This window comes from Bolinopsis microptera, chromosome 7, assembly GCF_026151205.1.
Source record: "Bolinopsis microptera isolate Bmic1 chromosome 7, MBARI_Bmic_1.0, whole genome shotgun sequence".
Lineage (NCBI taxonomy): Eukaryota > Metazoa > Ctenophora > Tentaculata > Lobata > Bolinopsidae > Bolinopsis > Bolinopsis microptera.
Genome location: NC_087078.1, coordinates 15,181,168 through 15,195,691, shown reverse-complemented (window position 1 = coordinate 15,195,691; position 14,524 = coordinate 15,181,168). Strand labels below are relative to the sequence as shown.

Genomic DNA, 14,524 nt, shown 5'->3' with positions numbered 1-14,524 from the left:
TGTGGGTTTGAAGAAAAACTGATTGAACTGGCAGAAAAATTAGTGGGTATCGCACTGCAAAATGATCCTAAAAGGGATCGTTCGCGAATTACGTGGCCAGATTTCTTCCATTTCATACCCCCTCTCGTATGTCACTTAACACAATGATATTCTGAGGAATTAAACAAACTTAAGCTCCTCTAAACCCGCTCCCCTTGGCTTACGTTATTTGAATGATCAAACGATTACAAGTAGCTTAATCTGGACCATCCTGTGTAGTAGTTTACAATTAAAGTAATGTTCTGTGAAAATAATAAATTAGTTATGTACAGAATACGCATTGACAATCCTTTGAATTCAGTCACCAATCATCTGAATTGTCTTATTTGTTAATAATTTAATTATGGACAAATGCTCGATTGCTCTGACTCAAGTTCAAAGTCAATGAGAGTTCGACTCTCAATACTCAGACAATTTCATCAATTAATTATTAAATGCAAGCTGTAATTGACTTGTATGTTGTTCTTCATATTATCTTAACGGCTGATTAATCAAGGAGCAATCTGCAATACAATCTTTTCAGAGCCTTTTTATATAATCCTTATGGTAGTTTTGACGCGCACTATAGAATAGAGCTATATTACCTTCTTTGTTATTCTCGCAACCCAATTGCGAGCGGTAGCAACTGATATTTTGAGGTCATATTGAGACAAGAAGTGATGAAGAGACTCAAATTCTTCAGTAAGAGCATCTCACTGAATATTCCCTGACTGTCCGTCTTTGAACTCGTCACAAACAATCAAGTACCGTTTTGTAGACCTAATATAATGCTCCTAGATTGATTAACATGATCTGTAAGTTATACTGTTTATACAGCAAACTATCAAACTCAAAGTCAGAAAGTGGGCTGGTGCGCTTTTACTACTGCTGCAGGGCCGAGTAAAAACCCTCTCTGGTGAAAATAAATGGAACTGTATCAGCTTTTATCCACTATAGGGTTTTCTACAACCTCTTCCAGTTTCAGCTGATTCTTATCACTGTCCTTGGTCTGATAATCCTCTCCTCTGCTTGTAGCAAATACGTCTCCTGTGAATCTGGTGGAGAGGATGAGAGCTGCTGCCAGAAGTGCGAACAGAACCAGACCTCCTCCAAACACATAACGGTAGAAATCTGAGCAGGCTTCGCAGCATGATCTGTGGAGGTGCAGGTGGAGTGTGTTAGTATTTTATATATACGTCATTTGTTTCTTGATAATGCGCACATGTAAGGTTTGTCAAATCAAAAATATTATCAAGCCGAATTACCTGTATTAAATTTATAGATCTACGTCATTCAATTTCAGTAATGATGTTTGTTTCGTTAGCATGCTTTGAACTTGAAGACTGTTACGAAAAAAAATGTTCAACGGATTCTCAAAAACGAATTTCATTACTGAATGATGTAGTAGATAGATATATTAAATCCGGTTTAATTTGTTCTGAAGCCATCAAGATAAATAGTTTGCATACTTTGAAGTGGGACAAGGTCTGAACTCTTGGACGACAACGAACAGAACTCCAAACAGTATTCTATCTATCAAGTTGAAGGCACCCCAAACCGCCACATCGCTTACCTGGGTGTTATGATTATTAATGGCCGGAATCTCGCATGATCAAATTAAAAATTAGGAAACCTAAAGTTTTCTTTGTTTCATTTTTCTTGGTTTATAATTGTTAATTTTATCATTAACTTTAAAGGTTGTAATTCATTCAAAAAATATAAAAAACATCAAGCTCTAAAACAAAATGTGATTACCCTCAATCGGACGATAAGGCTTGAAGTCAGTGACAGTGAAAGAGTGTACATAATCGCTGATCCAACGCTCACAAATATCACCGGTAGGATTACAACGTTACCGTACTGTTTCGGTTGCAGCATAATTGCTATCCTGTATTTGGGAACCGTTTTAATGACTAGCAACAAATATCCTCAGACTCATTTTAAATAAACTTTTAAGCTTTTAGACGTAAATGCTCGCCAAATGGACGATAATATTGTTGAAAATAATGTTTGCCAACAATATGAGATTTTGAGTTCAGTTGTGATTGAAAATCATCAATACGTAGAAAGTATATTGGAATAAAAAAACTTACCCTGCAATTATTACCGCCAGAATCGCAAGTCCAAATGTTGGCTGAAAGTTCATGTACTATTAAATAGAAATCACCCGAAAGTAAATTATAAATATTGTCAAATCGGTTGTACATGCTAGGGAAGATTCCGGAACCAAATCATAATGATAAACATCATGGCATGTTCTGATAAAAATTCCAAGAATCCTCTCAATCTCATTAGGGTTTTCTCTAAATGATACAATTAACAGCCTAAAGAAGTGCAGTACGTGGATAGAGTTTTTGAATTTCTCTTATCAAACTTCGGAAGTCTGACTTCTCATACAAATCCAGAATTCAACTGTAACGGGTCATGATTTTTTGATGACCAAATTTTCATTGAGTTAAGTTGTTATCCCACTTATCTTTTAAACGGGTGACTAGGAGTAAACTGAATTTGTCTCCTTTAGAATTCATGGATAAATGCTCGAACTTACACCTTGTTTATCACATTTCAGATCGACAAAATATGTGGTTTAGTTTACAAGTAAGACTTTTACTCTAAAACACTTAATTCTAATTTCTATAACACAAAAGCACTTTTATTCTTAATCTTATTAAATAAGTTATCCTACCATCGGCTTGAGCTTCTTGACAATAGGCTTCACTGCGATACTGCCAATGCCAGCAAATGAGAGGTATATGAAAGGTAAATAGGCGACAGCTTCCTGCGGTGACAATATAATTGTGACATTTCAAAATAGAAGATATAATCACAATTAAAACGATGAAAACAATTTCCAGAACTACTACCAGATGAGATACGGATTTTCAAAATGACCACTAATTGAAAACACCTGGCATCAGCACTTTCAAATACGAACAACAAACCTTGGGTAGTCCTAGAGTCTGCTCGAAGAAAAACACTTGGTAAACGTTGTAGAGACTTAGTTCTGATCTGCAGACGAAATAGAGTAATCCTAACTGAAAATAAAGTAAAATAGAGTAATGGTAATTACTTTAGAATATATAATATGTTCAATAATTATACCTTGCAGCATGTACCTGTAACGCAAATCATTGCAATCCATCAAGTTTCCTGTGTTCTTCATTTTAAACATCAACATAATTAGCTATTTTTTGTTTCGTTTTTTTGTTGTTGCTTGGTCCTCCATTTAAAATCTAATCTGCCCATTTGCTGAATTGCTACTCACAATATAGAAGTTAGGGTTCTTGGCAACTGTCTTTAAATCGCTGATCATAGAAGATTTAGAGGGAACCCCACCGTCGGTGTCAGTGATTGCATCTGTTTTGTTCTCGTCTAAGTTCCAGACAGAAGCGTGAAAGACTATAGTGCATATTACTCCAATTCCACTCACGACGTAGGAAGCTATCTGAAATAATGGGTTTGAGTGAGGGTAAACTAAAACGATCATAATGATTCCACTAGTAATATCCACGTTGGCACCACTGAGACTGAGATAATACCACTCAATTAGCTTCTGTCGACCCCTTGGGTTTCCCAGTCAAGACTAACAAATGTTAATACCTTTAGTTTCTCTCCAAGAAGCTGTCCCAGGTTCTCATCGTTCTTATCAGTACCGATAAGGAGCCACATTGTCGAGTAAGCCAAGATACCCCAGAACTGCTTGCCAAATGAGCTGATGCCTCCGAAGATAAGTCTTTGCTTTTCGTTCTTCGCCAGGAGAGCAATCATTGATAAATGAGGAAGGAACATGAAAGGAGTGATACTGTTCAATACTGCTGCAACTATGCCTGAAATTGAATATTCATTATAGCAATTATTTGTCAATGAAATGGTCAATTAACTACTATTGTCCATTTCCATTTTATGCTCAAAAGCTATTATTAAAACATAATGATTGGGTAATTAAAGATACAAATAAATTCCTAGTTAAAACTGACCGTAGTAAACAACCCGGGATAATTCTGTATTACAGAATGAACAGTTCATCCACAACAGTGGAAATAGTGTTGTCATTAGGATCGATCCGATAAGATGACATCCTCGTTTCTTTCTGAAATTGAAACTGTTCTTGTTGTGTTACATGAGAACGGATACATGCTTAAACTTTTACGTTTAAAATTTGAGTAAGGATAAAGCCTTTTCTAATATTTAAGTATTAGTGGTTCCGTCCTACCGTACAATATAATCATGTTCTTGTGCAATGTTAAGTCTGTATAATATGCTGCATGCAGGATCATGATTAATCACTTCTGAAGTCTTCGAAATTCTTCTTATACCCTAGACAAAGCGCTGCGAAGCAGCACGCTGGGTCAGTCCATTAACAATGGACAAGAAATGAACTTTAAAAGTCACAAACCCAAATAATGGAATCTTGAGATGCTCAATAAGAATACCAACTGAAGGGTTAGCTATAGCATCAGTTATCTGGGCAACCAGCACTATCGTACCAATATCACCACTTGATAGTCCTGAAATAGTAGAGACAAATTGGTCAACATTAATAAAATATAGAGAACTCTCTTCAATACTGGTTAAATGATCGGCCATAAATTTGCCAGTTTTGGAATGGTTATGCTGATTAGAAGCAGGACCTAAAAGAGCAATAATCGAAATCAGAATATTACTGGCAATGGACATCAATAACATCTCTTAAAATGATTCCACCCAAATGTCTAGTTTCCTGCTAATTTCTAGTACCTTACCTACTGCAGTCTGAAGATAAGGGTTAAAGTAAGTCATCCAGAATACTCCACCAAACTCGTAGAGGCCACAGCTGCAAATAAACCCAACCAGCATCACCCCCAGCTTAGTCTTCTCCTTCAGCTTCTGCTTCAGACCTATTTCAAGTTCTCCCATCTTGGAATATTCGTATGGTCTTTCCCTACAGTGGATGAATGGGGTACATTACAGCACTTGAAGTATTGAAATTTATTATCCATTCCTCTATAAATCCTCTAACGTAAACTCTGTTTCAAGTTTATTGTAAGGGTTTGTTATATTACAGTGTGTTTTAGCTGGGAAGGCGAACCATGATGAGCGTTGTAAATTTATTGTGTACAGCTGTACACTTTACCTTTAAGTCAGTATTTATCAGAGCTACTGCTAGCTCTAGTGTTGCGGGTTAGTGGTTACAAGGTTACGGTTATTATAGTACCCGAGGGACAATTGATAAAACTGGACCTTATAGAAAACTAAAAAAGATCAAGGAATCGAATAAATAAAAAGTAAGGTTAAACTCCCCTCCCTCCCATAGTATTGTTATGACACGGTATAGTTTTCTCAGATTTCGAAAAGGCAGTGAAGAACTTTAACGAAGCAAAGAACTTTGAGACGGACTCTTATTATACTACTCTGTTTCACGACGAATACGATCCAGATGCAAATGGTCGCGACCACGGACCACGGTCCACGGTCGGATAAAACTACACTACTCTACTCTAGGTGGATGTCAGGTGAACGGAGTACGGGTTACTGGTCACTACAAGCTACATTGGGTTAAACAAGTATACAGCTCTCAGGCAAATATGTACTAATTCATATAATTACGCCAAAATCAAGGCTTCATGGCACGGTAATTTATAATTTCGTATGTTGTGACGTGTTTAAAGTAAAAGTAAAACCACGCGGTTTTGTTCGATTTATTGACGGTTTGTTGTGCGGTCGGTTTGCTGATCTGATCGGCGTTTGCTGTTTGTGTTTATTGTTATTGTTAGCTGTTTGTTTCTTTACTCTTTTAGTTTCTTGTTTGCCGTTCACTCTACATTATTCACGCATTATTTTACCTTTTTATAACAGCGGACTGTGGGCTGTGGCCAAGCAGCTGTTTCGTTTACAAATTCATATCTAATTCAAATTTGAATCGGAATTTATTTAAAGTTTGTCTAAACAATTAAAGTTTTTAAAGTTTAAAAACATATTTCAACACCTTCGTTACGCCCCAAACTTTCGTAACGCCCCAGGCGGCTAGTAAACACCTATCATTGTAACACAGACATTTTAGACAATTAACATGGCTGCTTATCAGCCGATTACTTTAAAAGTTTCCTTAATAACCTTCCCAAGGTCCACTTTCAACTTTGAACTTATAAGAGAATTATGCCTCCTTTTATTAATTTCAATGAGGTATGGTATATATTCCTCGGCCCATATAAAGTCATATTATTTATACCAATAGATCTGTATACTGGGGAGGTGAACCGTAACATTTGTGACATGTGACATCGATTAACCAATCAAGGTTAAGTGCATTGGCAAATCAAAACACAGAATCATCCTCGCCTGTCATAATAAATATGGTCCACTATACCAGTATTCAGATCTATACTTCAATACAGAAACAGGTAGAAAATTAGGTGACTCACTATACCTTCCTAGCGGTGACGCAGTCTGGAACATTTGTAGAAGATCAACCATGATGAATTACAATAACGGTCGTTCACAATAAGACAAAATTAGAAACTATATGCTCTGGAAAATGATAAAACTGCATTAACATTTATAAACTTTGTGTCTTTCGTCGTCAGAAATATGACATAATCTTATTCGGCCGGCATTCATAGAAATCAGAATTCAGATCACTGCACATAGGTGGAAGTTAAGTCGAAGAATCTCGGATTCTGAGAAAAGTATATTTGGTGATGTAATACTAATAATTTACATAAGACAAATGGATTGATCTATGAATTACTAGTTGCGGAGCAAGAATAATGAGTGCGGAGAAGGACTTTGATGTTAGGAAATCAAAGGCATGGGGGGCCTGTCATCAGTTAAAGACAACCTGGAAGTCTGGAATGCGCAGGGACTTAAAGATCTGTGTCTTTCGAGCAACGGTTGAGCCCGTACTCCTGTACGGCTCTGAAGCTTGGACGATAAGCCAATCCATGACTAAGCGGATCAATGGATGCTACACTAGAATGCTCCGGATGGCCTTGAACATACGTTGGCCACAAATCATCAACAACAGTGATTTATACGGCAACATCCCCAAGCCATCAGCGATGATAGCCTCCAGAAGAATGAGACTGGCTGGACATGTAGCCAGGCATGACGACCTTCTGGCAAACCAACTTCTGTTCTGGGACCCTCAGCATGGATACAGGAGACCGGGGAGGCCCCACCTTACGTTTCTGGACATGCTAAAGAAGGACACCAGCATTTCCTGTGTTGAAGAGATAAGATCTGTTATGCTTGACTGCGACGTGTGGCGAGGAATTGTAGTTGCTCGGACCAAGAAGCCGACTTAAGTCAGTAAGTCAGGAGCGAGAATTAGACATATTGTAGCGGTTCGGGGTAGTTACAACGTCAGTACATTTTGATATTCAGACGTGGATACTGGATATGCATTGTACCGATACGCTGGACGTCAATAATTACTATTACTACTTATACTAAAGCGTACTAGACTTCGTCAGATACCGAAAACATATGTTTATTGAGATGCTGCAGCCTGCAGAGCTGCATATTTTCAATATTGCCACGGCACGTCACGTCCAAAATCTGCGATAGAGGCCAGAACAAGATTTATCCAAAGCTATGACCATCGATCAAGAATTCCATCGACCGAGAACCGTTAATTACAAATTTAAATTAAAATAAGAAATGGTTTTTGAAACGAAATTGTTTTTGCTTATTTTACAAATTTTGTTTTGAATTGGAAATGAATAATTTAAAAAGAAATTGAAACTACTGCTTAGACATTTTCAAATTTATTTATTTAATTTCGGCTTGTAGTTGCAACTGTTTACTCGGGGCGCGATATAAAGATATTTTAAACTTGTAATTGATTGAAACTATATACAATTTGCATGTTTCTAATTTTAGTTTTACCAAATTTACTCCAGTAGCAGGGAGGGGTTGAGTGTGCACTTCGATTTATAGATTTTTTTGCTACTGAATCGGGTTAAATAGGTCATTGGTAACTCAAATCACCGAGGGGCACATTTTGTATCGCTAGTCCCAGTCCTACAGGGCGAAATTTCTAAATTGCCCTCAGGCGCAAATTTGGGATTTTTGTATCTCGGCTTCTAAAAGACGTAGAGACTTGAATATTGGCTTAAAATAACTGCAATAGCCTTATTTATATACAAGTTATGAAGCAATATAAGGTCTCAAGTGCCTAGTTTTAAAGATATTCACGAAAAACCGTTTTTTGCTCATCGCAGCCTGAATTACCAGATTATTTTTATATCTCGAGCTAGAAAGGTCGTAGAAACTTCTCTCATATTGAAAAATATTCGCAATGAGCACATTTATATAAGACTTATGAATCATTATATGCTCTAAAATGCTTGTTTGTAGAGATATTAGCAAAAATCGGTCATTTTGGCAACACTAATACAAATTTGGTAATTCATTTTGTCTTTTTGTTGCAAATATTCAGGTTGCAATTTTCAGGATGCGGTTTGTGGCTATCGAAAGGGCTTTATGTGCTATTGCATGGTTTTGATACAATCCTTCAGCACCTGACATAGGCAACAGGGGTCACAAACCCTGAAATGTCAAGAACTGGGCAGTGGCCGAGATAAATATTTGATAATTACTTGGACTCTTGACTCACATACATCTTTTCAACGGTTAGTTAGACATCTTAAACCAGTTTTGAACGTTGAGTAAAACTTCTGATCCATTTGTAGCTCAGGTGATGTGCCCCAGAACCTCACGCCTGAGTGACAGTGGGCCTTATCGATCATGAGCCGCAACTCACAATGACTTTGGGCCTCAGAGACAAGGGCATTTGTACTCTTGGCTTAAATTGCCTCTTTGTTAGTATCATCAATCAGGTTTCTAACTTCTATATCATCTGCCTGTCCAGTGTCCATCCGTCTCTTTGAGATTCATTATTACTTCAAGTTCAGCCATTTCGCTTCTGTTCAGCTGTAGGCGTAATGAGGGACTTCAGTCCAGCAATAAAGTCAAATATCTCTAGATTTAGCAATATCTGGTTTCGCTACTTTTAAGGTAATTGTGTTCAGCAAGCAAGTTTGTAAGTTTTCAGTCGTACTGCCCCAAAGTATTGGCCCCCAGAGCACCAGTAATGCTGGAGCACTGGTAATGCACATGGTAATTATGCTGATTTTTTGCTTAACATAGCTCATTTTTAAGTTCCTTTTTTAGCAGTCTTCCCTATCATACTGGCATAAAAACAGATTCACCTCCTTTATCTCTAAGTATAATCTTGAACCTGGGCTCTACAGGTTATCGAATGTCCATCTCAGCATTTACAATTTACGTTGAGTCATAAATTAGAATTATGTGGGGCACAGAGTCACTGAGGGACAGGTATCGTTGGGCCCGAAGTTCTTCACGTTCTGGGACCCAAAGTTGCAGGTGCCAGAGGTCCTGGGGCTGACAATAATTGGGGCACGAGGTTGGTGGACATTCGATAAGATTATATTTAGAGATAAAGGAGCTGAAAAAGGAACTTAAAAATGAGCTATGTTAAGCAAAAAATCAGCATAATTACCATGTGCATTACCAGTGCTCCAGCATTACTGGTGCTCTGGGGGCCAATACTTTGGGGCAGTACGACTGAAAACTTACAAACTTGCTTGCTGAACACAATTACCTTAAAAGTAGCGAAACCAGATATTGCTAAATCTAGAGATATTTGACTTTATTGCTGGACTGAAGTCCCTCATTACGCCTACAGCTGAACAGAAGCGAAATGGCTGAACTTGAAGTAATAATGAATCTCAAAGAGACGGATGGACACTGGACAGGCAGATGATATAGAAGTTAGAAACCTGATTGATGATACTAACAAAGAGGCAATTTAAGCCAAGAGTACAAATGCCCTTGTCTCTGAGGCCCAAAGTCATTGTGAGTTGCGGCTCATGATCGATAAGGCCCACTGTCACTCAGGCGTGAGGTTCTGGGGCACATCACCTGAGCTACAAATAGATCAGAAGTTTTACTCAACGTTCAAAACTGGTTTAAGATGTCTAACTAACCGTTGAAAAGATGTATGTGAGTCAAGAGTCCAAGTAATTATCAAATATTTATCTCGGCCACTGCCCAGTTCTTGACATTTCAGGGTTTGTGACCCCTGTTGCCTATGTCAGGTGCTGAAGGATTGTATCAAAACCATGCAATAGCACATAAAGCCCTTTCGATAGCCACAAACCGCATCCTGAAAATTGCAACCTGAATATTTGCAACAAAAAGACAAAATGAATTACCAAATTTGTATCAGTGTTGCCAAAATGACCGATTTTTGCTAATACCTCTACAAACAAGCATTTTAGAGCATATAATGATTCATAAGTCTTATATAAATGTGCTCATTGCGAATATTTTTCAATATGAGAGAAGTTTCTACGACCTTTCTAGCTCGAGATATAAAAATAATCTGGTAATTCAGGCTGCGATGAGCAAAAAACGGTTTTTCGTGAATATCTTTAAAACTAGGCACTTGAGACCTTATATTGCTTCATAACTTGTATATAAATAAGGCTATTGCAGTTATTTTAAGCCAATATTAAAGTCTCTACGTCTTTTAGAAGCCGAGATATAAAAATCCCAAATTTGCGCCTGAGGGCAATTTAGAAATTTCGCCCTGTAGGACTGGGACTAGCGATACAAAATGTGCCCCTCGGTGATTTGAGTTACCAATGACCTATTTAACCCGATTCAGTAGCAAAAAAACTCTATACATCGAAGTGCACACTCAACCCCTCCCTGCTACTGGAGTAATTGTGACGATTGATGTTGATATCCAAGTTTACAATTTCGTGACAAAAGTGCATTTTTCCACTTCAAAAGTTTTGGTCCACATCTTGTCCAAAACTAGAACTATTAGACTGAAACACATTAACTAATTAACTATTAGACACATTAACTCTAGAGAGCTGAAGTCTAGTTTCGTGATCAGTCCCAAACGCTCCTTGAACCAGACCATGAAGGAGAAACTGAGAGAGCTGATTAAGGAACCAAAATATTTATCTAAAGCTATAGATTTATATCTTATTATAACCAACGTGACATCGTTCAGGACACAAACAAAAACACGACTTACCTGCGGACCCCAGGCTATTATGTTAATAAACATAACATAGTATTAGTAAAGAGATTCGGCGGAATGACAGGCTGAGCGCCGCCCGGAGTAAAATTACACGACTAACAAACAAACATTTTACTGGCCATTTGTTTCACCTGCATCGACTTCCGCTTCTAGTGACCCATTCGCATTGTGCACGATGAGACACAATTGGCGGCAATCTATGTTTTCACACGTATTAAATGAAGTAATTTATAAAAATAAATATATAAAAATAAATATTATAAAAATAAATATTATAAAAATAAATATATAATTATAAAATTACAATATATAGTTCGAATTTAATGCACGCACATAAGTTCGACAACTCCTCCTAGTCCTATTAGTATTGAACTAGCTCAAGCTGTCTAACAACTGTTTATCTGGGGACCTCATGTTTATTTTATAAGGGTTTTGGGGAACTAGTGCAGTTTTGTAAATAGTCGCCGCTGCCAACTGCCAAGACTGCAAGTGTAGGTCATTGTCAAGTGTCAACTTGTACGTAAGTTCCAAAAGTTGTATACCACCAATTAAGCTTCATTTAAAGATACATGTTACCTTATTCTCTTATTGCACCAAATTTCTGTATAAAATATATCATCGGGAAGGGGATGCAAAGATCCCGATATCGATTATAAATTGATCGGGATTTCTCGTAATTGCACTAAATGCACAAGACATATCAAATGGTCTCAGAGTTAGCTATCAAATTCTATTACTATTAGCATTAGCAAAGCTCCGTTTTAAAAAAGTGTCGTCTCCAGTCCACCGTGTAGGTCAATTCCCAGGGGAGAAAGGTCTCAATCTTGTTTGTCTTGATTCCTGATGAAGTCATGTAGGGGTGACTCAGTGAGGAGCAATGTAGATATAGGTGCGAAGAGTATCAGTAGTTACATCAGCTTTTATACCTGATGCAGTGATCACTGACATGATCAGCCATGGCATAGTGGTTCTCATCAAGGAAAGGATGCAGGCGTTCCAAGACCCAGTAGGATACTGCAGACAGTCATTCATTTGATGACAAACAATTCGATCCAATGACCAATATCTACAACGTGATTCTACCACAAATATTTACGTGTAATTAAATACGTGGTTTTTTAGTTGCTTCCGTTCATACCTTAAAAGTATAAAAATAGTATTGAAATTTCCACTCACATGCTGTTAACATTAGTTATGGTATAAGTTGTAGTGGCTGCAGTTGACGCTTCCTTCAGTCCAACTAAGCAGTCCATGACCAGGACACCCTAACTTTCTCTCCAAGATACCACTCTTCTCAGCAGACGGCAAATTAAAATAAAACGCAAATTACACTTGCAGCGAAACGATTAGATCAGCCCCAATTCCGACATGGAATGGAAGTGTGAAGTGGAAGTTGAATTGGTACTGTCATTTAATATCAGACTAGGTATCAGACTTAAAGTTTAGGGACCCGCTACGTTGGAGCCAAGAAAAGAATATATATATCCTGCAGCCAGCTGATGCTCAAACCGGAAGATTGAACAAAAGAGAAAAGATAATTCACTGCAGCGTATTATCAGTATGATGCCATATTTCGTGCGCTGGTTGCAAGGATTTCATATTCAGTACCATCACGTACTACTACTTATTAAATTGCCTTTTATAAATTATGATATCGGTTTTATCTACGAATATGGCTTTGTGTTGCATGCTGAGCTCTTTGAATCACCAGATTTTAATTACAAACCATTCGACAGAATGAACCAGAGCCGTTGTTGATAAGTTGATAAACGATCATGCATGCCATGAGCAGCTTAGATAATGCGATTATTTATTTTACTCTTTTGATCGAGTGCACCTATTAAACTTAAAACAATGATATACTTATTACACAATTATTAATACATATACGGTTAACGGTACCTGATTATACTTGTTCTAGCAACAAAATGAATCAGTATACTTTTGTGTCACATGTAAGGCGTACTTAGACTCAGAGGGAACCCCGCCTTTAAAAAATATTTGGTACGGCCAAAATTGTTTAAAATACTGTAGATAATATAATTAGATCGGTTATCATATTGATCCGGGTGGCTTAACTTTAAAAATGGAGTTAACATACTTTTTCAGATTTCGATTTTGTCAGTCAAGGTTGCTCAAGGATCAGTGGCTAATCTTACCTTTAATTGTATCGATCAAATTCAATAGAAACTTGAACAGCCATTAAAATTATTAAAAATGTAAAAGAATGAATACTACAAAATTCCTATGACTTGAAGATAACGAAATATAGTCAAAAAATGTAAACGTAAAAAGTGAGAACACATTACATTGTTAATTTGAGCACTGAGTAGATGAAACAAATTGGGCTGATCTCAATGCATGATATCTGTCACATGTTATTATGAATATGATTCCGATTTATTCCATATCTGGTTACACTCAGGTACATTGAGATAAACACTAGATCCAGCAAAACCCTGATTAACCCTGGCCATTAATTCCTCGGGGCTTAGCATGAATACATATGTGAACAGCCAATACCCCGATTGAAAGCGGATTTTCTTTCCCCAAAACTCGGCCGCAGCAAATCACGGTTTTACTGGACGGATTGGCACTTGGCATGTTCATAACAACTAAATCTGTTCTAAACTTAACTTGACAACGGACTAGTGACAAATAAATCCTGTTAATCATAATGTTATTCAAATGTATAATTACTTAGGAGAAGTATTCCAACAGGAAATCAATTACAATCCACAGGAACAGTCAACGGACAGGCTTACAGTTACACAAGTCATCGCATCATTTACCAATTTTAAGAAGCCATGATCGTAATAATGCATAATTACTTAATCTATACAACCCTTGTTTGGCATCGTGTACTTTGTACTTATAATAAATGTCAATAGTTTATAATAAACAGTTTTCGTTTGTGAAGAATTTAGATTGTTAGCAGTTGTTTAATATGTTAATTTATGACTTATCCAATTCCAAAACCGATCATATGAGACTATTAAAAATAATTTTATTTCTGCATCATTAAATTTGATAATTATAAAGAATATCAAGATAATAAAGAGAAAATGATGCAGAAGCACCTGTGCAGCTAAATTTAAAAAGTAGAACTCTAGGGAGGTCACGAAGTACTAATATACGCGTGACTGTTTGTAGCTAACACGTCCCATGAAGGATTACAATATTAATAAATTAAATACTTACTATTAAATACTACTTAAATTGCCTTTTGTAAATTAGTATATTGACTTTATCGGCAAATTTGACTTTTTGTCGTACGTTGAGCTCTCTGAATCACCAGTCATGCAGTTTTTAATTACAAATCATTCGACAGAATTAACCAAAACGGTTGATGATGAACGATCTTGCATGGGCAGGTTAGAATTAGAAAATTCGATAATTTATTTTACTTTGTTGATTGAGTCATGAGTGCACCTTTTTCACGTAATG

The 14,524-nt window shown here is 37.0% G+C and overlaps 2 protein-coding genes across 3 annotated transcripts in view; both read right to left on the bottom strand.

The window, feature by feature from the left end:
- The window catches only part of LOC134818419 (kynurenine 3-monooxygenase-like), a 927,626-nt gene that overhangs the window by 828,397 nt on the left and 84,705 nt on the right, over nt 1-14,524 (bottom strand). The window lies entirely within an intron of this gene.
- LOC134818519 (major facilitator superfamily domain-containing protein 12-like) lies at nt 282-12,634 on the bottom strand. Of its 2 annotated transcripts, none has more exons than XM_063828131.1 (12): nt 12,254-12,634; nt 4,761-4,939; nt 4,415-4,526; nt 3,996-4,108; nt 3,619-3,845; nt 3,284-3,463; nt 2,961-3,053; nt 2,705-2,797; nt 2,112-2,152; nt 1,774-1,906; nt 1,488-1,591; nt 282-1,172 (listed from the first exon to the last, which is right to left on the bottom strand). In XM_063828131.1, exons 1-12 carry the CDS (start codon nt 12,328-12,330, stop codon nt 956-958), a joined length of 1,569 nt encoding a protein of 522 aa, XP_063684201.1. In that variant the 5' UTR covers nt 12,331-12,634; the 3' UTR covers nt 282-955. The 2 variants fall into 2 exon arrangements, with proteins under 2 accessions (XP_063684201.1, XP_063684199.1); XM_063828129.1 differs by having other exon boundaries at nt 284-1,172; nt 3,996-4,120; nt 12,254-12,631.